The sequence below is a fragment of the Oryzias latipes genome, chromosome 3, assembly GCF_002234675.1.
Source record: "Oryzias latipes chromosome 3, ASM223467v1".
Classification (NCBI taxonomy): domain Eukaryota; kingdom Metazoa; phylum Chordata; class Actinopteri; order Beloniformes; family Adrianichthyidae; genus Oryzias; species Oryzias latipes.
This window is the reverse complement of record NC_019861.2, coordinates 19299255-19327216: the sequence shown is the minus strand read 5'-3', so window position 1 is coordinate 19327216 and position 27962 is coordinate 19299255. Positions and strand designations below refer to the sequence as shown.

The following is a 27962-nucleotide window of genomic DNA, read 5'->3' as shown; positions in this document are numbered from 1 at the left end:
CTGGTAGAATTCTTCTAGTAGAATGTTCATCAATCTGTGAAGGAAGCTCTTTTGTATTCCTTCCTAACTAGTGGGGGGGTATCTGTTCATGCGGCAGGGTGCAGTAAGCGGGAATGGGGTTGATCTGTCAGTCATCAACGAGGCCAGGAATCTGGTGTCCGACGTGCTGGTGGACTCGTCCCTGTCGCCCAACACCATTGCCAATCTGCGCAGCATCTCCAGCCTGCTGGGGACGTTTTCGGGTTCGTGCCGTCCGAGGGTCAACCCCTTTACGCCTTTCCCCGGATTCTACTCTGTGGAGGCGGACGACCCTGTCGACAGGACAGAAAGGAAAAGCATTAAGGTGGGCAAAGATGTGGCTTTGATGTTTGCTCCAGTTATTAAAACAGACAAATTTTTTGTATTTATTTGAGCTTTTCAGGTGCTCAACCAATTAGAGAGTACACCATAATTGTTTAAATTCAAATCAATGTTTTAGCATTGTCCTTATATTTGTATTTGATACCTCGTTTTATCTGTCAGTGTCTGAGCAGCAGAAACAGCCTCCCAACTCCTCAACCCAGGCGGAGTTCCACGTCCTCTGCATCAACTTCTCATCCCCTTCTGGACTCCCCCGCTTCACGCTGGGAACGTAACAACGGAAAAAGGCAGCACTCCGAACACAGCCTCATGAGGTACAAATGTTTTCAAAAATTATTTTTCATAGGCCCTTAAGTCATGGTAAACAGTTTTTTCTTTTTTTTTCTTATTACCGGTATTATTTTTAAAATGGAAGAAAATTGTCGAGAGATTACACAGTAAACTCTATGAATCTGGTTGAGTGTGTTATGAACAAAAAGGTACAATCATCATCAGCAAACTGGACAGGAAGTTTCTGTTGATTCGTATGATTGTACTATGCATATTGCCTTATTTTTTGCTATTCCTGATCCATTTCCTCCTTAGTGAAACCGGTATGTCTGGATGAGCTGCATTTGTGCATCCTCAAGCTTAATGAAGCAAGCACAGTTTTTTCTTTTTCAAGCACAGTTTTTGCATAGATCAAGAACAAACAAACAGGTTTTGTATGTGCTGAACATAGCCAAAAAATAAGAAAAAAAGTTTATATATATGTATACTTTTCGAAGATCAATTATTAGAAATACCAGTTTAGGAGAATAGTTTTCTGAACAGACACACGCTCATAATTTAATATTATTTAAATGCTTTGTTATATTTGTGAGTATCATTTATTAAAAATGATCAGCAACAATGAAGACTTAAAAAGCTGCTTGCAGACGTATACTTAGTACTTATTGGGGGTTAAAAGTTGCTGCTGTGTGACACAAATGAATCAGATTGAGATTAAAAATAAAAGCATGTTTTAAGATGAAATAAAAAAACTAAATATAAATCTCATGTTCTTTATGTGGGACAGACCTGTTTTTTTAGCAACCAACTTCTAAATTAGATAAATCTAGCTAATTGGAAAGCATTGTTATAATGACTGTTATAATAATAATATAAAGGGGGTGGGAGGTGTGAAAGGGGCGGGGGGTTGTGTTTGAGTCAGGGGGAGGAGGCTCTATTTTCAAGCTTGTTTTTTAGATCATATATGTAGTTTCAGTGTAAAGCACTTTGTGTAATGTTTTATATGAAAAGTGCTACATAAATAAAGATTGATTTGATAATTAGTCTTCTAGTTACCGATAAAATCCCTCAAAAGTGTTTCCTTACAGGATAACCTGTCGTGTGGACACGGGGCTTTGGTGTCCGTACTGAAGGTTTCCACAGGATGGCAGAAGAGCTTCATGAAATTTTTTATATTTTTGTCTGTGCTGTTAGTTGAGGGACTTAAGAGAAGATAGAGCAAATTATTTACAGGAAGATACAGGCAGGTATATTTGACTATAGTTAAAGGTTGTTTTTTTTTTTACTATGAAAGAGTATGTTGAGTCAGTTAAATTCCTTTTTTCAGACTCACTTGAATATATGTCTTTTGGGCTCCAGCTCAGGTCTGCCCAACGGTCCCAATTCAAACCTGCTAACCATTCCCAAACAGAGGTCTTCCTCTGTGACTCTCACATACCATGCTGGGCCCAGAAGGCCAGGTAAGCCTTATTAATACATGCATTACATACAAAAATTGGATTTGATTCATTGTTGTTCCATTCTCTTTGGTGGTGTTTTGTTTTTTCTCCTGTCCTCTTTAGGCACGTCCCCCAGCCTTAGTCCTGTACCCTCACCCAGCCACAGTCCTCCAGCACTGGGGACAGGAGGCTCATCGTCCCATGTCAGTCGATCACCTGTGGAGTTCCCAGACACGGCGGACTTCCTGAAAAAACCAAGTGTTCACTTGAACATGCACAAGCCTTTAAGCTACCCTATTAACTCTGCCGAATCCCAGCAGGCCTTCCGCAACTCTACGTTTCCTGTCTGTAACAGGTGAGAGTTTGGAGGTGGTGAGCGCCGTCATTCCCACTTGATGCCTCAGTAAAGTCAAATTATGTGGTGGAAACGGTCATGGTGTGGATTTTGTCCCATAGCTGTGGCCGTCAGATGCTCAAGGGAGTTTCCAGCAGTGACCATGGGGATTCTCATCCTCTGTTTAACAGCGAGGGTCAATGCAGGCGCTCAGGTACGAAGACCACCTTAGATGTTTGCTATAAAAGACTCAGTTTCAGAAAATCCTCATCTGTTAGGGTTTAAATAAAAAAAAGATTTCAGAGGTTGGTGCTGCTCTCTTCTGGACTCTAATGCTACTGCAGGGTGATATTCAAAAGTAAAGAAGTCCCCCCAACATGCATCTTTTGGAAGTAGTTCATGTACAAATTGATGATATTAAGCTTTTTCTATCTTGCAACAACTTGTGCCAAAGTAGTTTTAGAGACTGATGAAAGCTGCTACCTGTTCAACTGCCTCAATCCAAACATCAAATGAAACCATATTCAATCTGCTTACTAGAAAATGAAAGAGAGAAGATTTATTTGACTAAAACTAAATGGGAATTTCCTGTCAAGAAGGCATTGAAATGTTGCAGTACAGTGGTTGGTGATCATGCAACTGTTGGAATTTCAAAATAAAATGTAATAAAATAAACTTTTCGGTCTGGTTTTCTGGGTGTGACATACCGTTTGGTATTATTGTGTGTTTGTTGTGTGGTTAAACAACAGGTGAAGGGCTGGACTTTAGCGGGGAGCCTGTTATCAGAGAGGAGAGCAGTGAGCTAGACGTGTCTTCAGATGGACGGCAAGAAGCTGGAAGAAACCAGGGCCTGACCGAAGAGGAGGAGGAGAGCTCGAGCACGGAGCAGTCAACACCAAAATCAGAGGTGCTCTTAAAAAACCCTGAAGGGTGTTGATGCTTTGCATGTTTGAACTCACCCAAACAGACTTGAAGGATGGAAAAGATACATTTAAAGAGCCACTCTGATCATCCTGTGATCTATTTTAATAGCGTTCCCAGTGGTCTTTTAATTATGATTATTTCATTTTTAATCATAATACAAAAAAACTGTCATTTTCTAGAAAATAGTTTATTCAGAGTAGCAATAGTTCATTAGAAATTTGCCTCTGAGTTTTGGGCGGGACCTTTGGCACAGAGCAGCATCCCCCCTTCACGTCATCAATAACCGAGTGTTCTATTTACACTCTGCTTCCAGCCGTACAGTTTTGACCCATATATGCCAACTCAGAGGAAAACAAAGACGTAAATGGATCTGTTTTTCTGCAAGTGGATACATCAGAATGGAGCGGAGCAGGAAGCCTGTGTCCTGCCCTGCGTATTTTCTACGTCACAATTACGCTCTTTTTCAAACAGCATTTTCTCTGTCTTCTCCTGATTTACAATGATTTGAATAAAGAAATACTCAGAATTTTAAGATTAATTTTCATTTATATGTCCTCCATCATCAGAAAAATGCCACAAGAACATGTTAAAAACACAAAAGACAACATTTTCATCGGAGTGGGTCTTTAAGATTCAATAAATGGATAAATGGCAGAAACTGGAATGAAAAATACTCTTTATTGCTAGACTATTTAACCTTTCCCTCAAACCTCTATAAGGAACACGTATTTACGGAATGTTTTTCTTTAAGGGTGAACTGGAGTTCAAGTTAGATCCCATGCTGGAGGAGCACGAGGCTCTTATGGAGAAAATGAACACCTGGAACTTCCAGATCTTTGACCTGGTGGATGTAACAGGAGGGAGGACAGGACGCATTCTCAGCTACGTGAGTGCAGCCGCTGCAACCTAAGCGTGTGCTTTTGCTTCAGCAACATGTATGTCCTGTAGACTCACTGTCTGTCTACTCTTGGGGAAAAATAAAATAATAAATATATGTATCAAATGTATGTGAGGTGAAATAGCTCTGGTAAAAATCCTCCAGTGTCTGTTTTAGTGTTCAACAACCAAATTATTGTGGACTTAATGCAAGGTAAAGCTGATGCGGAACAATTAGACACTTTCTGCAGGGTAAAGATAGTTATGGTAGAACTTGCTTTAATGATAAGCTAATTGGCCTGTTCTACATTTATGCTTTCCCATGCTAGAAAGAAAAAAAGTAACAACTTGATTGGATTTAGGGTAGTGTTGATGTTGGGTGTTCCTGCAAAAAATCTAAATTCAACCAAAAACAAGCCAAAATGACTTGTACTGGTCAATAAACAATATTTTATTCTTTTGGCAGATTTTTGTGGCTTGTTTTAGAAAAATACCTTGGATTTGGATATATTTTCTAAAAATAGTTAATAAAACTTTACCCATTATTGTGTGTCATATCAAGTGCAAGAAGTTAGTTTGGCTCATTATATGACCTATTTTCTCCCACAGGTCACATACACACTTTTCCAGGACACGTGTCTGTTTGAAATCTTCAAGATTCCTGTGAGAGAGTTCATGTCGTACTTTCATGCTTTGGAAAACGGCTACAGAGACATTCCCTGTAAGTACAATCCAAGACATCTTTGCTTTGTTGTTTTATACAAAAACTATCATGCTAGAATATACTTATCATGGTATTCCTTAAAACACAGACCATAACCGAGTCCATGCTACTGATGTGCTCCACGCTGTCTGGTATTTGACCACTCAACCCATCCCAGGCTTCCAGCAGATCCACAGTGAGCATGTCACAGGGAGTGACACAGGTAAATGCATGCTGGTTTGATGGCTTAAAATGGAGGAAAACGTTTAAATGCATTACAAATGAAGACTTTACAGCATCTGTCTTGTTGCTCATATTCCAGACTCAGATAGTGGCATCTCTCCAGGCAGGATATCTTATGCCTCCTCCAAGAGCTCCTCAATCTCAGATGACAGTTATGGCTGCCTGGCCTGGAACATACCTGCTCTTGAGCTTATGGCCCTTTATGTAGCTGCTGCAATGCACGACTATGACCACCCAGGTCGCACAAATGCCTTTCTAGTTGCCACTAATGCACCTCAGGTAAACTTGAAATCATTTCATTTACACAGTCGCACATTTTTTTTGTTTTACAGGGACGGAATATTACAGTTATGTAAGATGTGAAGATGTGAGAAAGCACTTTTTGTGCAACTTTCAGCTGTGGTGAGGACAGGGATTAAACAGATATGTTTACAAGATTATGCCCTGGCTGGAAAGTCCTTTAGCAGTAAAACATCTGCTCAGCTTTGCATGCTTTCTAAAGCTTTGTAGAGGTTTTTACTATTTTTTAGGTAAACACTCATAGTTAAATCTCCCTGTAAAAAAACATTTTTTTTAAGAAAAAAAAAAAATCTTTAGCATTTACAGTACAGACCAAAAGTTTGAACTCACCTTGTCATTCAAATGAATGGGAAGGTGTGTCCAAACTTTTGGTCTGTGCTGTAAATGCTGTATGTGTTTTAAAACCACACATTTATTTAGTTTTACTGTTTGATTAAAACATTTAACTGGATTTATCCTAAAGCACAAATCAATAGTAGCCTCTTCTCCTCAGTCAAGACTTGTGTGTTGTAAACAATTGAATGATTACTTTTTCCTGAATACAGTTACAAATGTATTCAGGAAAAAGTTTCCTGTGTATTCCTGTGCTAGCCAACTCTCTTTGTTCCTACAAAGTAACACATTGAAAGATCTCGCACAAATTTGCACATTTTGTTCAGTTCAAGGGCAGGTAGTCCAAATGCAAAAAATAATAATCTTCACATTAAGTGCTATTTCTATTTTTTTTAATCATTTTTAATTCTTCTTTTATTCATTTTTTAAATTTGAAACAGAATTATTTTGGCTGACAGAACTGTCTTTGTGGGTTTATCTGGGTTTTTATGTCTTCATGTTTATAGTTAATCTTTAACTTGAGTCAACATTTTCCTTACATCTCTTTTCTTTACATGTCTCATAATGCATGGCCCCGATTTCTGCTTGACTGCTATTTGACGTCAATGTCATTTGAGATCCAGACAAAGTAACATTATCTCCTTGAAATGTGTCTCCAACGGAGGTCATCCGCCAGATTAGCTTGTGGTGGCAGGGGTCAGTTGGCCTCCTTATGCACTCCCGGTGTGCACCGAGGCGCAATCGAGAGATGAAATGGTTAACTGGCTGCCCCAGTTTAAACATTTCATTTACACAGCCTGTCCAGCAATAGTACTTGTGCTGTGTGCATCTGAAGACCATGAGTTCAAAGACTGAATTATCTTGAACCTATGCATTTCTTGAATGTGTTTAAAAAGTCTCTTATTTAGGGTACTATTTGATTTGTGTATTACTGCCATTTAGTGGCTTTTTGTTAAATAAACTAAAACATAAGTAAACCATTTTCCAAATAGGTTGTAAAAATGTTCAATGCTATAGAAAATATTTGAGTTCAGGTCTTTAAATATCAGTCAGTAAGAACATTCTGGTATTTTGAAAGATGAAAAAAATAGTAATATCTGGTTTTAACTGTTCAGAAAAGCTTTCATCCAAAATATAAAGCAGAAATATTTTTTTTTATTTCTAATTAATGTCTAATTTATTTCTAATCAACTATATTCAATATATTGAGTATAATTTAACAATTTGATATTATCATCTCTATAAAATAGTCAGTACGTTTGGGTCTTCCAAGTCTTTCCGGCCTCCTTCCCCGCCAGCGAATCCAACTCACCACCAGGTAGTGATTGGTGGACAGTTCTGGGCCCCTCTCTTCACCCGAGTGTCCAAGACACAGGGCGGAAGGTCGCCTGAAAAGACTACAAAGTCGATCATTGACCTCCTGCCTAGGGTGTCCTGATGCCAGTTGTATTGATGGTGACCCTTGTGCTCGAACATGGTGTTCGTTATGGACAAACTATGACGAGCACAGAAGTCCAATAACAAAACACCACTCAGGTTCAGATCAAGGGGGGCATTCCTACCAATCACGCCCCTCCAGGTGCCACTGTCATTGCCCACGTGGGCATTGAAGTCCCTCAGGAGGACAATGGAGTCCCCTGTTGGGGCACTTTCCAGTACCCCTTCGAGAGACACCAAGAAGGTCTGGTACTCCAAACTGCTGTTCGGCCCGAAAGCCGAAACCACAGTTAGAGACCTGTCCCCCACTCGGAGGCAGAGGGACATGACCCTCTCGTCCACCCAGGTAAACTCCAACACTTGGTGGCTGAGCCGGGGGCTCACGAGTAAGCCCACACCAGCCCGCCGCCTCTCACCTTGAGCAAGTCCAGAGTGGTAGAGAGTCAAACCCCTCTCTAATGACTGAGATTTAGAGCCCAGGCTATGTGTGAAGGTGAGCCAGACTATATCTAGACGGTATCTCTCAACATCTCACACCAGCTCAGGCTCCTTCTCTCCCAGAGAGGTGACATTCCATGTCCCAAAATCCAAGTTCCATGACCGGGGTTTGGGCCGCCGAGGCACCCGCTCCCGCCCCCGCCCAAGATAGCTAACTCCTGGGATCACTCAAGCTCTCAAACTTCCGTGCCACATTAAGGTGGCGGTTCACGGGTGAGGGTCTGCTGGGAACGTCTGGCTGTCTTTAACTCCCACATCCAGGAGAACTTCAAACAGGTACCGAGGGAAGTTGGGGACATTGAGTCTGAGTGGACCATGTTTTCCACTTCCATCGTCTCTGCTGCTGCTCAGAGCGGTGGTCGCAAGGTCTCTGATGCCTGTCGCGGCGGTAACCCCCGAACCCGGTGGTGGACACCGGAAGTAAGGGATGCCGTCAAGCTGAAGAAAGAGTCCTACCATGCCTGGCTGGCTTGCGGGCTCCAGAGGCAGCTGACAGGTATCGGGAGTCTAAGCGAGCTGCGCCCCGGGCTGTTGCGGAGGCAACACAGGATTTCCTCTCTGCTTTTTGCAGATGATGTTGTCCTGTTGGCTTCATCAAGCCAGGTCCTCCAGCGTGCATTAGGGCAGTTTGCGGCAGAGTGTGAAGCGGCTGGGATGAGGGTCAACACCGCTAAATCTGAGTCCATGGTTATCTATCAGAATCATAGATACTTTATTGATCCCACACGTGGGAAATTTGTTTGTCACCATAGCAACTGACAGCAGAGGGGAAAAAAGACTTAGAATTAAGTAAAAAAAAAAAAAAAAAAAAAAAAAAATGTAGCATAAATACAGACATCAAGGTATAATTTAAAAAAGCTATTTACAGAACAGTGCAAGTAGAAAGGTGTGCAAAAGAAATGTGCAAAATAGAAAACAACTAAATAAATAGGTAATAAAAGATGTGCAAAGGTTATCTTTTGCATTGTGTGTTGTTGTACAGGGTTATTGCATTGGGTATGAATGACTTTTGGTACCGGGCAGTTTTGGAGCGGAGCTGTCTGAGCCTCCTGGAGAAGGAGCTCCGCTGTTTGTTCATAAGAGGGTGGAGAGGATGCTCAGGGTTGTCCATGATTGAAAGGAGTCTGTTCAGGGACCTCCTCTCCATCACTGCTTCAAAGGTGTCCTGTTTGCAGCCAATGACAGAACCCGCCTTCCTGATCAGCTTGTTTCTCTACCGGAGAAAGGTAGTTTGCCATCTCTTGTGGGTGGAGTGTCCCTGCCCCAGGTGGAGGAGTTTAAATACCTTGGGGTCTTAATCACGAGTGAGGGAAGACCGGAACGTGAGATTGAATGGCGGATCGGAGCGGCGTCCGTAGTTATGCAGTCGCTGTATCGGTCCGTTGTGGTGAAGAGAGAGCTGAGCCAAGAAGCAAAGCTCTCAATTCACCGGGCGGTCTTCGTTCCAAAACTCACCTATGGTCATAAGGTATGGGTCATGACCGAAAGAACGAAGTCCCAAATACAAGCGGTTTCATCCGCAGGGTGGCTGGGTGCTCCCTTAGAGATAGGGTGAGAAGCTCAGTCAACCGCGGAGAGCTTGGAGTAGAACTGCTTCTCCTCCACATTGAAAGGAGCCAGTTGAGGTGGCTCGGGCATCTAGTCCGGATGCCTCCTGGACGCCTCCCTGGAGAGGTGTTCCGGGCATGTCCCACTGGGCGGAGGCCCCGGGGAAGACCCAGGACACGCTGGAGAGACTACGTCTCTCGGCTGGCCTGGGAACGCCTCGGGGTCCCCCCAGAGGAGCTGGAGGAAGGGGCTGGGGCAAGGGAAGTCTGGGAATCTCTGCTTAGACTGCTGCCCCCGCGACCCGGTCCCGGATAAGCAGAGGAAAATGGATGGATGGATGGATAAAATAGTAAATGCAAGTATTGGGGAAAACAAGGATCCTAGAAGATCCTATTGGTTCAGCTTAGGGGCTCCGCTGTAGCCAATGTCTTACTTTTAAATTGCACTTTATTTAAAAAATGAAATAAAAAAAAACAATATTATTAGTAATATTCCAGAATCTAAAAGGTTCTTTTTTTTAAATATTACTGCTTTATTTAATTTAGTGTTATTTTGAAGTGCCAGTTAGTAACCAAGGTTGTTGCAAGGTGCTACACAAAGGGCAAAATACATGAGTTCGAGTTAATTTAATAATTTTTGGAGGCCAATAAAACATTGTTACGTTATACGTACAGATTTTAAAAAAATCTTTTTATCTACTTTTTTATTTTTTGTATTTACCCTTTTACTTTCTTAAAATATTAATGACATTTAAGATTTGAGGTGATTTTTCTTTTGTTTTTTTTGCAACTCAGACTTTCAAACCATTCCTTGTAAAATTCAAAATTCAAGAAAACAAGAAGAAAGCAACTTGAGCCTCACAGTAATGAAACCGACCACCTTTACTGGCAGCCTTTTCAGGAGTCAGGTTATCAGCAAGTTCAGTCCACAGAGCAACAATTGAAAACACTGCAGAAAATCCAAGAGTGAGAATGCTTGGTCATAAATACAGGATATAAGACACCAGACTTCATATCAGCGGTGTGGAGGCGCTGCTTAGGGTTTTGTTGACACTGACACTAACTGGGTGTTGCAGTCATTTATGCAAACGTGAACCTTTCGGTTTATCAACGTATTCTGGAGGCGACCGTGTGTCTGATAGCTACACTTTGACTGAAATTGGATCATGCATCATGAAAGTGGCCTAAACAACAACAAGATGTTGTAATGGCCAAGCCAAAGTCCAGACTAGAATGCTGGGGCTGGACCTAAAGGTTGCTGTTCAAAAAAACCTGTATACAATTTTTTAAAAATTCATTCCACTGCAGAAACATTTTGTTTTTCCAAGAAATTTCATCCACTCACAAAAAATGTCTTGAATTATTGCTGATGTATCACATTGTGTCACATTCTTGTGTGTCTGTTACACCTCTTTCATAACCATAATCGTTCGTGCACACTTATCATTTGTATTGACTGTTTTGTGCATTGTGCAAGAAAGATACATACAGCAATTTTTTCTCAGATAAAGTTTTTTAAGTCTACTCAATCAGAATTTTTTCTGTTTTCTATATTCTTACCTCCCCCTTTTAGGCTGTTCTATATAATGACCGCTCGGTTCTGGAGAACCACCATGCTGCATCTGCTTGGAACCTCTACCTGTCCCAGCCCGAGTACAACTTTCTGGTCAACCTCGATCACGTGGAATTCAAGCGATTTCGTTTCCTTGTTATTGAGGCCATACTGGCCACAGACCTCAAGAAGCACTTTGACTTTTTGGCTGAGTTTAATTCGAAGGTTTGAGATGATTACAGCCTTTCAAAGCACACCCAATACATTTTTTTTGTGCATAATATAGATTTAGACACCAAAAGAAAATGGAAAGTGTTTGATAAATGCCTACCTCATTATCTTTGTTGTTTTTTTTAACAGGTGAATGATGTGAATAGTCCAGGAATTGATTGGACCAATGAGAATGACAGGCTACTGGTTTGCCAAGTGTGCATCAAGCTAGCAGACATAAACGGACCAGCTAAAGTCCGGGACTTGCATCTGAAGTGGACTGAAGGCATCGTCAACGAGTTTTACGAGCAGGTATGCAGTTTCAGCCAGTGAGACGGTCGTCTTCAAAAGTGTGACCTCGGAGAGGATTTTTGTCCGAAATTTTCGCTGACGTGTTATCCTCCCTCCCCACAAACAATTTTTTTACCTAATATACCCTTTGAGCTACCTCATTCTTATCCACATTGTCAATACATTATACAACAAAAATCAGAAAGTGGAGATAAAGATGAAACAGTAGCAACATGTCTTCAGCACTCCAGATTTACTGTCCGTTTCTTTCAATCAGTGTACGTCGTGCAAGAATATATGCAAGCGAATTCAAACAGGAAGTTTGAGTGTCAGAGCCTTTACGGTTTGGCCTGTACTTTTATTACGCTGCACGTCCAAAGATCTTTGGTCCGATAGATAATGGAAGTTACTATAAATGAAAGTGACGGTTATCTTAAAGAGATTGGAGAGCATCACATATTTCCAATAATCTGAACAACACAGCAACAGTCAGACTTTCATGATGGAGTGATTAGACTAAAGCCATTCAATAGTAAAAAGCACATGACAGTCAATATTTAGGCAGTTTCAAGCGGCAGTTTGTGCTTCAAAAGTGTAAGAAAGCAGAGTGTGAATTGTTGATGATAGCAAAGACAAAAGTCACTGAAGTCAGCAGAGCCTGTTTGATGGAAATCTGTTGGGTTTTTCTCAATACAAAATGACCTGAAACGACTTTTGTTGGGCGTTGAAAGAATGTAAAAGAATAAACTTTACTTAAATTCCTCCGCAGAGCTACCTTTGCCTCTGCAGGCTGTAAAGCAGCTTTTACCAAAGTGCTTATCTTTAAAGTGATACACAACCCCACATACAGTACGCACTATATGTTTGTCACACAGCTGCTTTCATTGTTGTGCCCATTAACTCTGGAGGCAATGAATGCAAGCAGCCTCCAGCATTCATTATTAAAGGCTGGGCTATTTATCTGCAGGGAGACGAGGAAACAAAACTGGGATTACCCATCAGCCCCTTCATGGACCGCTCCTCCCCGCAGCTGGCCAAGCTGCAGGAGTCCTTCATCACCCACATTGTTGGACCACTGTGCAATTCTTACGATGCTGCAGGCCTGCTGCCTGGCTACTGGATTAGTAAAGAAGGGTCGGATGAAGACGAGGATGAGGGGCAGGGGGACATAGATCTGGATGAAGATGAAGATGAGGAAGATGTACTAGAAGATGAGCTGGCTCCAAGTAAGAAACCTTTTAAAAAAAATCATTTTTAAGTGTTTTGTGTTCATACAGATTCACTATTAAAACCTTTGAAATGATAACAGTTCTACTGAAAGGTCTGGCTTTTATTGAACCCTTTAGTTCAAGAGGGCTTTCCATTCTTTGTCTCTTTAAAGCTGCTCTTGGTTCTAAATTACATTGAGACTTCAGTATCACTGAGGTCTAATACAAGCTCTGCTGGCCTTCTAAAACCAGACGGCATTCAACCCTGCAAAACCTGAAGGTAAAATGTGACATCAGAGCACATGTTCATAAACATATGTTGTCCTGTGATTCATCCTAGGAAGGACGAAAAATCGCCGCAGGCTTTACTGTTGCATCATGCACCACCTGACAGAGAACCACAAGGTTTGGAAGAAGATCATCGAGGAAGAAGATAAAAGCAAAGAGCTCGGCAAACAGCAGCAGCAGCAGGACAGCTTGCCCACCTCCCCATCAGATGACATCCAGGTCATCCAGGAAGAGGAGGAGGGAGAGGAAAGACAGTAATGGAAGGACGAAGGAAGGAGTAGATCTGTGTGAAACAAGGACAAGCAGGATCCCCGGTCCTTTTTCTTACCTGCCTTTCACTGACATTAGGACTGATAAATGCACATAAAAAAAAGAAACATTCTCCTTCTCTCACAAACACACCAATCAAAAGCTTCACTGTGCAAATGCTCAAACGCTGAAACAGTCACGTTATGTTATTTTCTTTTTTACCTTTATTTTGGAGAAACAAAAAGGCCTTACTACTGTGAGCGGATCCTTACCGCAACGGTGGGGGCCCCAACCCCTATGCACTTTCAACCCACGGAGAGTCAAGTGCACCCAGTAAAAACAAACACAAAAAAAAGCACCAGAAGCAAGGAGGAAGGTGCTGAGGAAGAGGAGTGTGGACAGGTTCCAGCATTGAGTTGCTCACCTGGTTGTGAGGCTGCCTTGAATGCAAAGCACTCAACACCTTCTGTAGGTACAAAACAGCACCTGTATATTAAAGACAAAACAATGGATGGCTAAGGATGAATACTGAAGCGAAGGACTTCAAGAAGTGACCGATACCCTTTACCAAAGTGAACAGTTGATGCGTGGAAAGACGACAGACTAAAACTGTTTCTAATGATGTGCCTGTCTGAACCTCTATTAAGCCCATATTGGCCCTTGTAGTTGTCTCACCTTGCTGGCGACACGAAACACTGTATCAGACTCAGTCACAGACAATATTGAAATGTTGGCTGATTAATAGCATTATATCTGCATCATTTTGGATGCTTTTATTCATGTGTAACATCTTTCTCCTTTTTTTTTCCTTTCTTTACCTCTGACAGTTTTGTTTTTCACGCGTCATTATTTTGGTATGGAGAGAACGAGCGAGGAAAAAGAGAGCACATTTAAAAAAAAAAAGAAATTACTTTAGGATGTCATTTGTGCGTGTTTATGTGTGCGTTTTTTCACATTGGTGTTTGCTTTTAAATCAGTGAAATGTCTTCTGATGTTTGACATGCAGATCCAGAGTGCTGATTCCATGAATGGGACTTTTTTTTTTTTTTTTTGATTACAAGTATTTTTTAAGGTTACTCAGGATTCACAAAGTTGAATAATTCTTTTTGCAAGACTTTATGACAATAATATGAAATACACTTTAAAGAAACCTAAGTAATTAAAAAAAAAGAATGAAAATTGAGGCGACTGAAGTAGTTTGTAATCTCTTAATGAACAACTTGACTCCAAGCCAATTCCAGATACTAAAATCAGAGGAGGAGCATATCATATGTGCTGTCTCTTGGCCATTTATTCGTACACTGTTTGCATTACCTTTTTTTTTGTTTGTTTTACAACCAACTGGAGAAAAGGTTATCTTGATTGTCGGCAGACTGCAAATGTCGCTCCTGCAGTAACACCAATAGTTTTGCTGTTCTATAACAGTAAATTAGGCGTTCTATCCTGTTTTCTTTTTTTTAAACCACCTGTACAAAGTCTAAAAGGGTGGTTCAGTTAGTCGGGTTGGGGGTGTGTGTGTGTGTGTTAATGTCTAAACAAGCTAAATGCACAATCAAATGAACTTTTTTGGCTTCTTAATTTATAACTTTATCTCAACCCACCACAAAAAATAAAAAAGGCCAGTGTGTTAAGAAGAAATGCAGGGTTTCATGTCACTTACGATTTGTTTATATATATATAGATATATATAGATATATATATATATATCTATATATATATTGTCTGCCACAAGGCAGGCTAAAAAACCTTTTAGTTTTCTAAATTTATCTGTAAAACTCCTTGCATTCCACTAGAATAAGGAATTTGTATCATTGCTCTGTGGTCAGCTTATTAAATCATGATCACTTTGGAGAAATTTAGGTGAGTTGTGGAATTTGGCTTGGTAAAAAAAAAACACAGGTACAGATGTGCACATTTTAATACCAAACAAGTGTTTAGCCACTGTACAAAAGAGTGTGTTCATAAAAATATATATTTTTGAATAATCAAGTGAATGCATCTGTTTTCTACACATAATTAAGAAAAATGTACATCATGTAATGAAAACCTTTTGCAATTCAAGAGAGTTTATTTTGTTTTATTTCTGATGTGGAATGGTGGGGGGCTTTTATTAGTTTGGTTCGACACCTTTTTTTTTTTTTTTTAGCCTCTCATTGTTCTGTACCATAAACCACTCTTTGTCTCCACCATTGACTTTCTCTCACCGTTGTGTCGCTTGTGTCACCAAACTTGTGCCGCACTCAACCATCATCCTGTACGTCGTGGGTTCGGTCTCTCCATCTGCGTCATTTTCTCCAGGCTAGGGCCCTGCTGGCATGGAACCAGCACATTGGGTCCAAAAAGAAAATTTCCCTCCACGATCAGGAACAGAGTCGGGACTCAGGCTGGAGCCAAATGCATTCTGACAAATTTGACATCCGTTCTATTCACATGGACCCAAGCTGGATCGTAAAGCCGTGGTAGCTCCAGACCTGATATGTTCTGACTCATTAAGTTGTAAATGTTTGTTGGCTTCTCACTGTGCAGTCTTTCAAACCACAGTGTCCTCTGATGATTGTGCCATAAATACATCTAAGAATGGTTGTTACCCTTATGTAGCATCAATGTACGTACGTTTGTCTAATGTAACCATTCACCCTTATCTGTGGGGATTTTTGTTATTTATAGCTGTCATAAAACACCATCCCTAAAGTATCGGCAGTTTTCATTGATTTTTATTGGTGTTTGTGTGTGTGAGAACTCGCAAGATTTTATTTTATTTTTTTGTCCATGCCACTTTGAGTATGTGAGGAAACATTTAAAGTCTCTACACCTTTTGGTTTAAATGTCAGTGAGAGGAGAAGCATATCCTTCTTTTTTTAAAAATATTTATATATCATTTAAACATTGAAGTTAAACCTGAGTAAAAGCCAAAGACATTTTTGAAGTCTAATCAATCATACAGCCAATCAACATTCAAGTCAATCAGTTTTGAAAAAACAAGCTGAGACATTACCTATAGAAAAGAAATATTTATTCTCCTAGGACTTCCCAAACTCCTAAATAGAAAGTTTAAACCAGTTATCACAAAAAAGGCAAATGTATACATAAAAAAAATGCTGTTCACAGAATTACCACTAGGGGCTGGTTCCAGTACTCCAGAGCCGCCGTCTGAATGAACATTAAAGATAGATGCAGTGACTGCTATAAGAGTTTAAAGACATACAAACACCAAGTAAAGTGCATAACTATACAGTATAGAAATAATTTTCCCACAAGGTTTAATTTGGGAATGCCCTGTCTAATTAAGGGAAACCCTGTGTTTACTTCTTTACAGTATGACTAAAAACAAAAGTGTCAGGTCTACTTTCTATGTAATTTCTACTTGGCTTTTTAAACAAGCAAATATGACAATTACTGCTATGTAAAAAAGCCCAACGTCACTACGCAGATAGAATATGGACCCTGCAGTTAAAACATTTTTTTTAACTATAGTCGATCAAAAACAGGAATTGGAGCTATAGCTAGAATACATACGTATGTATGAAGATCATCATTGTAATTTTAAATTGAGATTGAAAGTGCTCTTAAAAGGGGAGGTAGGGGTTTGAATCCTTTGATCTTATTGGGCGTGTTGCAACCTATCTTTTTTTCTCATTTTCAGAGGGTCCAGGTTTGTGACATCAAAACTAGCTAAAATATAGACACTCAAAGGGTTAAAACTGGATTTCAAAGGCCTTGTTGCAAATCAACGGACAATGTGACCTCAACACACAATATAGCACAACAAATCCAATCCATCTGTGTATGGTGGTGGTTAAAAAGGACCTAAACCTACACCTTTTCAGGTTTTTTAAAACCTCCTGACATCCAGCCATGCAAAGTCGTCCTCTGTCCTTTTTTAACTGAGATTTTCCTTTATCTAGGTCACGCTATTGCAGGATTCTGTTCTTTAGGTAAACTGGAGTTATTCTAGATAATGTATATCTACATTTTTAATCAAAATTATAAATGTGGAAAATCTCTTATCTTATTGGTATTTTTCTTAATCAAAACTAGGAAATGAACTCTGCCTGACTTAAAATGAAACAGTACAATACATACAAACCTGCATCACCTATTTAACATTGCTTACATAACAGCAAAAGAAAAGTTTTTTTTTTCCCATTGTCTCATTAAAGCCATAGTTATTCTTTTGGAATCTTTAGACCTCTAAAAGTAGACAAGGTAAGTTTTGGGAATTGTGAAAATATAAAAGAAACCTCACAACATTGCAAATACATTAAAATAATAAACTGTTACTCTTACACTTAAATGCAGCACATTGAGCACTGATAAGCACCATTTAGCAGAAACATTGCACAGTCGATTTCTGAAAAAAAGAAAAAGAAATGGGATCTTTCTAAGAGAAAGATTTTCCACATAGCAACATCCCAGGAGAACAAGTCAAAAGTTGATCCAGATGATGTAAATCTTGGTCCATGTCCAGCTCCAGTACACAACGTGAAGAACTTTCTTGGAAAGTCTGTCAGTCCCACTTTGCCAGCATGCAGCTCAAATGACTGGTGTCAGCAATCCGACCCAAATCTGTCTAGGGACAGAAGGGCTATGAACCATTATGAGTGTACATAGTATAAATCATTGACCCGAGCCATCACAGTTGCACCATGTTCACAGACATTTCTGTTTCTGGGTGCAAAAGCTCAAAGAATCAAATCGATAGCAATCTCGGCTTCCTCGGATGTCCCTCCAGTTCTGGTGGTTGAAAGCGCTGTGCAAACATGCATATTGCTCACAAAAAAAAATCCATTTCAGTTGGAAAAAAAACGTCTAACCTATCCCACTGGAAGGTATTTGGAAAAGACTTAAATGCACACACTTGTGCTTACAGAAAATAAGTGGCGTCTCAAGAATTGGGAACTTTCTGTTGGCGGCGGATGGCGCATATGGAGTAATGTTTGGGCTGTAGGGTCATCCCTAGCTTGGGAGTGACTGTTGGAACAGTTCCCGGAGGGAATTGAAGATGAAACCTTTGCAACAAAGTGGTGAAAAAGAGAAACATCTCCATCCGGGCCAGCTGTTCACCCAAGCAGTGGCGTTTTCCTAGAAAGAAAAAAGATGTTCTATTTAGTAAGATTCATATCATCATGCTAAGTCTTTCAAGACCAATGTCCAGCTTTTCTGCACAGAAGAAAAGAAATGCTGCCCTCCAAATAACAAAAAAAAAAGATCTGATTTTACTTTAAATCATAAATCAATGTTTTCGGAAAATTAAACAACACGAAATCAGACACTGCTTTTGAAGTATTGAATAATTAAAATGATTTTTAAAAATGCAACATGATAAAAGACCACTAGGAATGCTTTTATGATAGATCAAAAGATGATCAGAGCAGGACTTTAACTGTCAAAGAAACTCCTGCACCTATCGACAGGTAGTCTATTTACGGCAAAGTCCTCCAACAATCTCAGGTTTGTAAGGTTCCTTCTGCAGGTGAGGTTTAGGGTTCATCTCGTTCATGTTCAGTAGATCAGGACTCAAAAGAGGTCACTCCAACCTAATCACTCCATCAAGGCAGCTGCAGACCACGACTGACCCCCAGATATTGTTTACAACAGGGATGGTCTTCATTACTTTCCATACTTCACCGGTGTGTATATGAACATAAAGTCGATGCGCCTTGCCAAAAATCCCATCAGTCCAAAGGACACTGTCTCAAATGCTTTGCTGCTTGTCACTACGAATGGTAATATTCCTCATGATTTACTTTAAGAAGTGATGTTCTCCTTGGTCATCTCCCATGATGTCCATTCAGCTTAATCTGTGGCGTGATCTGATGCTGATTGATTGACCTTCGAGTTCATCTTACGTGTCTTCTAAGGTTGTTCTTTGGTTACTATTCCTCTTATCCACCTCTTAGTTAGCAATCAATGTTCCTCTTGTGGCCACATCCAGGGATGCTTAGGGACTAAATGATATATGATGCATTTATTCTTATGGTCAAAAAGACTTTTTTTCTAGGGGTACCATTATTTTTACACAGGTATGTTTCATTCATGAGTTTTTTCCAATTTACAAAAGCAATATTCTTAAAAAACTTAACATGAGTGGTTCAAGTAATAAGAAAAGTTTAATCGTTTAAAAAATTACCCAAAAAAACGTTTTTTTTTGTCACTTTATGATTTTACTTGGAGGTGTTCTGACATTCACAAAGTCAGATAAAAGACTGAGATTTAGAGCCTTTTTTAGACAGATTTGCGTGAAGATTCACATGTTGTTTTGGGATGGCGTGTAAACATGGCTGACAGAGTCATGTAACACGCAGTTTGTTGTTTAACCACAGTTCACATCCTATCTCTAAATCTGTAATGGTGTGGGGCTGGATTATTGAAGTTGGAGCGGATTAGTCACAAGTCAGATAAATTGGTAACACGTAATCAGAAAACAACCTCATCAGGAAAGGCATCCCATGAAGAACATTACTGATGAGGTTGTGATCCATTCAATACCTTTTGTCCTATTGAATTTTAGCCTTACCTAACTAAAAAACACAAAAAGCTCCAGTTCTCAAAACGAATGACGTGTCACTTCAAAACAACCTGGTCTATGGTCCGGCTATTTCAAAACACAACTATTTACCATTTTCAGTTAAGCAAAGCATTTCAATGATCTGTTATCTTCTTCATCATTGAATCACCCGTTGCTTTCATTTTGAACTTAGTGTCTGTTCTAATCACCTGAAGCAATCACTGAGTGTTTGTGTACTTTCTGATCTGTGTATACAGATGCATGGACAGGCATTTTAATTTGAAAAGGTTCTTGTTGTTAGTTCCATATCATATAATGTAAATACCAGTACCTTTTATATGATGACAAATTTTAATGCAAATAAAGTGCACATGACTAGTTGTTTTGTTTGTGTTGTCACTGTTTCAATGAAAGCCCACAAGTAATCAAAAAAAGTCAAACGGATTTTTTGTCTTGCAACCTTCCAGATTCCCATTAATAAATGTTTGTTATAATGTTTCAATGCAGAGGTAAGTTACAAACTAACTTTTGGCAAAACCTAAAGTGAAACACATGTCACACTATAGGTGGCACTGTGGTGCAGTGTAAACTAATGTCTGCCTTTTGAAAAGCACGCTCATACATTTTATATGTAGCAAAATGCAAAACTGAACAATTTGATTTAGTTTTTATTGCACTGTTTTTGTATATTTGAACTTCTTTATTTGTAATAATGAGATTTCTTACTGAGTCTGTGCAATTCAACTTTGGTTCACATGGATGTTTAGCAAAGATGCAGTCATTGTTTTTCCTTTTAGACATTCTTGCGCTGCTGTTGAACTGGCATAACTTTATTTGCTTTTTTTTTGAAAGACACATTTTTTTCCTAGTATTTATGCCTAAAAACTAGAATATATACCTGAGTCTCCTTTGAGTGTTTGCATTGTATTCGTTTAAATTTAAAAAAGTGGAACAGAAACATCTTCTAGACATCTATTGCATAAAATAATTTTCTCTGGCGATCATCAAAGCAGAATTTTAGTCTAAGACTGGTTTCTAAATCTTTATGTACCACATTTTTCAGAGTATAAGTGCTGTTTTTTTGCATAGTTTGGACAGGGGAACCACTTATACTCAGGAGTGGCTTATATGTGATTTTTAAAAATACTAAAAGTTCATATATTTGTTATTTTCCCATTAATAAGCGGTCGGTTGCTCTCTAGCAGTTGTTTCCCACTAACAATTGCTAGAGGAGACTGTGGGTGTGTGTATCAGTATTTGCTACTGACAGCAATGCAGAAGATGAAGAGGAAGCGCCATGGCTAGCGCGCTAAGCTGTCCACTAAGGTAGCAAGCCAGCCCAATGAGTGCCCACTTAAGCCAAAGAGGAAAAGCACAGATGGGGCCGCCACAAAAACCTCTGACAAAGCCATTTTCTGCCCACTTTTAAACCATATGGGACCCACTTGGCCTTGCTTCCTGGGAATATCATTATTATTATTTTTTTTCCTTCCTTGGACTAATGCGGGACAGCGAGTAATCAAACTGGCTTACAGAGAGAAGGAAGTACCACAGAGAGCAGCGTCATTCTGATGCTGGCTCCTGCAGTACAGAATGTACAGGAAAAAAAACCAAAAGAATGAATTATCTCATTAATAACCCATGCTTACCGCTGCTTTTGTAGAACTCTTCAAAATAAATAAACCTGATCTCTCTACATCACACACATGCGTGTGTGTCTTTCATGCATTGTAAATGAGAAAAAAAAATTGATGGTAGCTCCTCCCATGCTGTCAAGTTTATGGACACATTTTTGGACAAGCGTCCAGCAGCAAATTTGACTTGTGTTGAAAGAGAAGCGGGGACACAAATTTGATGCATGAATCATGTTTGGTGTGATTGTAGCATTACGCCGGGCTTGGCAGATTTGTTCAGAGGCGCTGCATTTTTCTTCCAAAAGTGCGACTTAAACTCCAGTGCAACTTATTTATGATTTTTCTTCTTTACTATACATTTTTTGGCTCCAACGACTTAAACTCTGGAGTGATTTATAGTCTTAAAAATTAGGTCGTGATAAGTCACTATTCAGCTTACCTATGAAATGTTAAACTCACTTGAGTGTTAGGCAAAACTTACCTGATGACAAATTAGACCTTTTAACTTTTGAGTATTTGCACAAAAAGCTGGAAACTTTATTAATTTGATAACAATAAAAAAGCAAACCAACCTAAGGAGAATGGAAGGAAGGCCTCTCGCCTCACGAAGTTGCCACTGCTGTCCAGAAATCTCTGTGGTGAGAAAACCCCTGGCTCATTCCAGTACTTCTCATCGAAGTGTACTGAATAGAGGTTGGTGATCACCATGGTACCTTTGGGAATTGTGTACCCGTTCACTTTTGCCTCCTGGGATGTAGCACGAAAAATTCCCAGGGGCACAATGTTGCAGAAGCGAAGGATTTCGTGCAAAACTGCCTCCACAAAGGGCATCTTATGCTTGTCCTCCAAGGTGGGAGCCCTTCCATTGGTCAATACACTGTCGATCTCTCGATGCACCCTCTCTTTGGAGGAGAAAAAAACAAACATAGATTAGCAGAAACCAAAAGAGATTATTTATATGTTAATTTCACATCAATCTAACAGAGTCTTATCTTCTCATGTTTGGATGAAGTTTAGACTATAACTGACCTTGTATGTTGGGGTACAGCGCCATGTACAGCATGGCCCAACGTAGGGTGTTAGTTGTGGTCTCTGTGCCAGCAATAATCAGTTCACCCACTGAATAGATCAGGTTCTCGTATGAAAATGAGGAACTAGGATCTCCTGAATTTTGCTCCAACTCATCCAAATAGGCGTCAACATAATGACGAGGAACATGAGGCACCCTTCCGTGGGAAAAGCGCTTTATAACCTCCAGCAGAAAATCGTAGACCTCCATAGCATTGCGGAACAACTTCTGGTGTTTTCCAAACGGCATATACTCAATCCAAGGGAAGGCATTGTAAAGGAGTGCCCAGCCGCTGACCGCCAGCTCCACGTTCTCACTGAAGAGTTCAATCATGTGCTGAAAGTCGCGGTCATCGTAGGTAAAGCGTTGACCAAAAATGATTAGGTTGGTGATGTTGGAGACCGCGTTGGTTACTAGGTGCTTGGGGTTGAACGGCTTCCCTTTGTGTTCGTCAATGGCGTCTACAAAGAACATGCACTCCTCCGAGATCTTTCTTTCAAACAGCCTCAGGCCACTGCCGAAGTAACGGAAAGAGTTGCACGCCAGTTTGCGATGATCATTCCAACCTTTGCCATATTTACTGTTAAGAAGCCCTTTACATGAGAAAAATACAGTAAGAAAGAGTTTGATCAATTTAAACACGGAAGTCTGTAGCCAACTGAGGCATCTTACCACCCATTTTGGTCATTTTCTTGAACAGAGGCAGAGATGGACGATCAGCAAACACCTCACTCTGATGGTAAAGGCATTCTTTGACACAGTCGTATCCATTCAAGACCACAGTCATGATGCCTCCCAGGTCAAGACTAAAAATCTGAATCAATGATATGAAGGGAATAGGCAGTTTGAGTGAACAAACATCTCTTTCCAAATATTTTAATTTCAAATTTCTGACATTGCATAAACACTTTTGATTCATTTATTCTAGCAGATTTATCTTGGAGCCCTCCATTGCCAGTTCTCATGGATCCATTTAGGTTGCTCAAAAACCTGGGGCGAGTCTCCATTGTTCCAACTTTTTTGCAAGTGTGGGTGGGTGTGCCTAGAAAAGTCTGCAGCCTTGTCTGCAGGATCGTGCAGCGCGGCTTAAAAAAAAAAGCGGTCGAAAAATGCGCTTTGGGCAGCCCTTACCTGTCCGTGAACTTCGCTTTGCCTCTTCAGGAAAACGTGCGGCTCGGTCGCCAGGGAAAAAATGTTCCCAATAATAGGGATGGGCGATGGACCAGGAGGAAAGCCGGGGGGTCGTCGCTGTTTGACGAGCTGGCGAACCAACAAGTAAGCCATGAGCGCGGCAGCCAAACAGCCCACACTGAGCAGAGCCATGGCGCGGGACACTGGCACCACAGATGCTGCTGTCAGAGAAACCATTTTTCACTGAGCCACACTCGACTGCAGCTTCTCCTCCGAGGAGCAGAGGCACATATGTATCATCTTGCACATTTTCTATCCCCCGCCTCTAAGCCTAAGATTGGCCAGAAACTAAGTGAACTTTAGTTAACTGTTGCTGAACTTTGTGCTGCTCTTGATCAATGATCTGAACCGTAGTGGTCGTTAATGGGCCGGAGGGTTTAATCACCTTATGCAGGGGGGAGCCCACCTCCATGAAGATGATTGGTGAAAAAAAAACCTGCTATGTTTTAATGCTAAACAATGAGTGCAATCCATGCAAAGCATCAGCTCTGGAAGCATGGCCGCACAAATACACATGGGCAAGTAAATAAATGGGAAGGTGTGTCCAAACTTTTGGTCTGTACTGTATATATATACATATATCTATATCTGTCTATATATCTATCTATCTATATCTCTATAGATAGATAGATAGATAGATAGATAGATAGATAGATAGATAGATAGATAGATAGATAGATAGATAGATAGATAGATAGATAGATAGATAGATAGATAGATAGATAGATAGATAGATAGATAGATAGAGTTTTTACATCTCGACATAGGGAGACCCAGACAGGTAGTAGTGCAAAGGGCCTTCCCTAAAGACCCATGGTTTTCTTCTTCTTCTTTTTATTATTATTTTTTAGCTCATTACACACCCTGGAAATCAAAAATCAGGTTTCACACAGGTTTCCTGTGTGTCCTACACCCAGCAAACCGAGCAAAAAAATAAATTAGGGATGGATAGATAGACAGATGACAAATATAGAGAGATAAAAAGAAAAAAAAGGATAAACTCAGCCTCAACAGCACACAGGCCAGTGTTCAACTTTATATTATTTAGTGCAAAGATGTCCATGTGATAACTTTTGTCTCACCGTGGTGACTGTACAAGACCTTTGGAGATGCTGGAAGGAGCCCGGCTAATTCTTGTTTGTTACTGTCAAAAGTCAGCATTCAGAGAATTGGCCTGATTTTAGAGAGACACACAAAACAGCATGTTTTTCTTGGACTGAATTACAGAGAATTTGATAGACTGCCAAGAACACAAGCAATGGGAGGAGAGGCTCAAACACAAATATTGTCAGAAGCAAGGTTCTGTGAACTAACAATGAATCTGAGAAAGGAAGAGCATCATAGGTCTGATGAATTTTCTCACAGAGTGAAGACATGAAGGTTAACTGCAACCTCCAGAGCAAGATGGAAGCAAGATTCAATAAATACATCAACAACTCACATCTTCTCATTCAATGATATTTGTTCTTTATTAATATTTGACTTAAGTGAATTAAAAGGAAGTTCTGTTTAAATTGTTTTCCTGAGCACTTGACAATTTACTGTAAATAAAAAATAACAAGATAGGAGAGCTTATTCTTTTTCAAGCTGCTTCAAAATGCAAATATTCTTAGTTAGCTGTGGTGTAATAATTTGACAAATAATAACAAGTAATTTGAAAAACGGAATTTTGAAATGATTGAGGGAGCAGTTCAAATTTGCAGGTAATGTTTTAAACATAATTGCAACAATGAGCAGAAGCATATTGTTGCATTCACTGGACCACACGCATATTAATTTGTAATTCTTTTGCTCTTGATTTTTGTGTTGATACCAATAAGAAATTCTTAGTATACCGTTTCTATTTGTCACTTTATCACTCATGTCCAGCTCCTTGTCAGGGCAAGTCAGTCTGAAGTTAGAAATCCAATTTCCCTTTAGGGGTGTGTCTAGAGTGGAGAGAAGGGGGGCATGATCACCTTTAAGCCTCTAATAGCCATCCCTATAAAAAAGATTCTGCACTTGTCTGTGGTTGTTGAAGTCCAGGAAATCATACCACTATAAAGAGACAAATGCTAAATTCAGGGTCAGTAAACTGGCTGCTGCATCTGCCCTATTCTAACAAAACGGATCTTTGGTCAAAAGGCTTTTGACATTTCAAGAATTTATTTTACAGAAATGTGGACAGCAAACATGAATTAGTTAAGAAGTCTGTAGAGTTGCATTGAAATTTCTGGCAAACGTGCATGCACTTTTTCTAGCATGCAGCATCACAGCAGTTATGTACACTTGAAACATTATCTTTAGATAACTTAACTTTTCAACTATGTGTTCATAAACTGTTTATATGTATGCATATGTGTATGTGTTGTACAATCATTGTGTGTTAAGCTTGGTATGCATTATTTTTGCAGCTAAAGCGGGAACATCATTAAACAAGACACGTTAGATAAAAGTTATATGATAAAATCTTCCTTACAGTTAAGTGGTTTTTTGATCATTTGTTTCCACATTTGTATGGTTGCCTTATTGTGCGAATTTCCAAATAAAGCTAAACTCAAGTTGAACGGTGGGCGAAGCCTAAAAGTTCACCCAAATCTGTTAAAAGTGGTCAGAAATGCATGCATTCCAAGTGCAAAAAGAAGTTTGTATATCAACCTGTGGTGTTTTGACAAAAGCATGCCTCAGAATAGTATCAAGACCTCTAGAGATTAGGTCAACCTGTCAAAAATGGCATTTGCAGATGTCAAAACACCAAATCTGTACCTCAGAAAATTTAGTGCATAAGTTACAGAGCGAAAACAATCAGAACTGCAATTTTCTTGGAAAGATCGAAGCATGAAACATGTTTATGACAAATAACACACAGACATTTCATGTATGCTTGCATTACAGTTGAAGTCATGGATCGTCTTGGTCAGGTCCTGTTTGGGTGTTTAAAGCAAGTAAACTTTGACCCGGTAATATGTTGCAGGTTCTTTCACCTTAACACATATAAGTCTAGGTCATGCTCTACTTAAAAAGGTTAAGGGTGAAGGCGTGTGCAACATTCCAAACTTGAACAGCTGTGTATGCCTTTTTCAGGCTTAAAAGTCAGAATGTATGTGAGGGCTGTATGGAGGCTTTCTGGGACAGTATGGAAACCAGTATGGATGTCAAATACCACAAAGGTTCAAACTCACTTCTTTATTGCTATATTTTGCCGTATGCTAAGCGTAACATCACTATACCGTGGATGCCTTAAGCATTGTTTAAGACTGGAAACACAGAATCAGAATTGGGATTGGAGAAATGTTATGTGTGAACACATTCTTTTGAAGATGTATTAGTTTTGTTTGTTTTTTACAAAAAAAGAGAAATTAAACTTTAGTTGAAGATCAGGAAAATGGTAAACTGTATTTGTACTCTATTTTTAAGGTGCCTCCATTGCCTCCTGCTCTCTTGATCAGTCAAAATCCTTGATAAATTTAACCTTTTTATTATTCTTGGCATTTCAAACCAATTTTTTCCCACTTACTGCCAACTCCCAAGCCAATTTTTGGAAGAATCAACAGGATCTGTTCAGTTTTATCAAAAGATTGCATCACTTATTTATCTTGTTGCTCAATGATCTGATAATTTAAAACAACAGAGAAAAAAATATTAAGATCAACAATTTTCTTTAAAATATGAATTACAATTGAACATATATTTTAAGTTGAAGTAATTGTAAGACTTTTTGCAATTTGATTTGGAGTTTTATTTTTTTTTAATTCCATGTATACTGTTGCCTTCTTTTCCCAGAACAATCAATAGACTGATGCATCACAAGTACGTGACTAGATTTTTCCATTCTACCATTCCAAAATAGGGTAAAACTGCCAGCTCCTGCCAAGCTAGCATGATGAGTGAGAGTGAACAGGCTTCTTTCTCTCTGTCACATATAAGGAGAAGCCTCTTAAGACTTACTTTCACACTTACTGGAACCTAAATGTCAGGCTTTGTCGTCCTCTGGTGCTTAAAACCTATCTTTGCAAGGCTATACGAGTCTATAAGCAAGATCTGTAAAAGAGAAAGAAAAAATAAATAAAAACAGTTTGCCTTTTGTATTTTCATAATGGTGCAATGATCATGCATTTGCATCATATTTAACAGATTATTTTTTAACCAAGTTGGAACTGACGGGTTTGTGAATCCCTGGCTCATTTGGAAATTGTTCTTCCTGTTTTCCTCTGCTGGCCATGTTAAGCAGCTCAGTCGTGCTGGTTTCTGCAGTCAATTATTTACCACCCAGATGACCAGAATTATCAAGAGCGTGAGCAAAATGACATTATAGGGCTCGTCTGTAAATACTTATGCAGTCAAGAGCCTTTACTTTCTGACAACATAATGGCTGTGGCAGGAACATCAGGAGGTCCTGTAATCCCTCTGCAACCTTCAAGCAGGTGTTTAAATGTTTGGTTAGGATTGATGAGTCCACTAATGGAAAGCAGCTGTGGCACACGCCACTTAAAATTTGTCCTGAAACTCATGTTGTGCT

The 27962-nt window shown here is 39.7% G+C and overlaps 2 protein-coding genes across 4 annotated transcripts in view; one reads left to right on the top strand and one right to left on the bottom strand.

The window, feature by feature from the left end:
- The window catches only part of pde3b (phosphodiesterase 3B), a 42024-nt gene extending 26270 nt beyond the window's left edge, over positions 1-15754 (top strand). For both annotated transcript variants that reach the window (XM_011489431.3, XM_023953446.1), the window contains exons 3-16: positions 98-343; positions 523-674; positions 1990-2090; positions 2193-2424; positions 2526-2617; positions 3153-3310; positions 4079-4213; positions 4813-4924; positions 5016-5129; positions 5229-5428; positions 10838-11041; positions 11177-11338; positions 12285-12543; positions 12866-15754. In XM_011489431.3, coding sequence (XP_011487733.1) covers positions 98-343; positions 523-674; positions 1990-2090; positions 2193-2424; positions 2526-2617; positions 3153-3310; positions 4079-4213; positions 4813-4924; positions 5016-5129; positions 5229-5428; positions 10838-11041; positions 11177-11338; positions 12285-12543; positions 12866-13071 — 2373 coding nt within the window. In that variant the 3' untranslated portion in view covers positions 13072-15754. The remainder of the gene's footprint in view (positions 1-97; positions 344-522; positions 675-1989; positions 2091-2192; positions 2425-2525; positions 2618-3152; positions 3311-4078; positions 4214-4812; positions 4925-5015; positions 5130-5228; positions 5429-10837; positions 11042-11176; positions 11339-12284; positions 12544-12865) is intronic.
- Positions 15755-16058: 304 nt separating this feature from the next.
- On the bottom strand, positions 16059-23788 carry LOC101164878 (vitamin D 25-hydroxylase). 2 transcript variants are annotated; one of them, XM_011489443.3, is made up of 6 exons: positions 23405-23788; positions 22946-23087; positions 22234-22866; positions 21918-22106; positions 21777-21837; positions 18005-18144 (listed from the first exon to the last, which is right to left on the bottom strand). In XM_011489443.3, the coding sequence occupies exons 1-6, from the start codon at positions 23639-23641 to the stop codon at positions 18123-18125; spliced, it is 1284 nt and encodes a 427-aa protein (XP_011487745.1). In that variant the 5' UTR covers positions 23642-23788; the 3' UTR covers positions 18005-18122. The 2 variants fall into 2 exon arrangements, with proteins under 2 accessions (XP_004067161.1, XP_011487745.1); XM_004067113.4 differs by having other exon boundaries at positions 16059-18144; positions 21777-22106; positions 23405-23782.
- Between the last annotated feature and the right edge of the window lie 4174 nt (positions 23789-27962).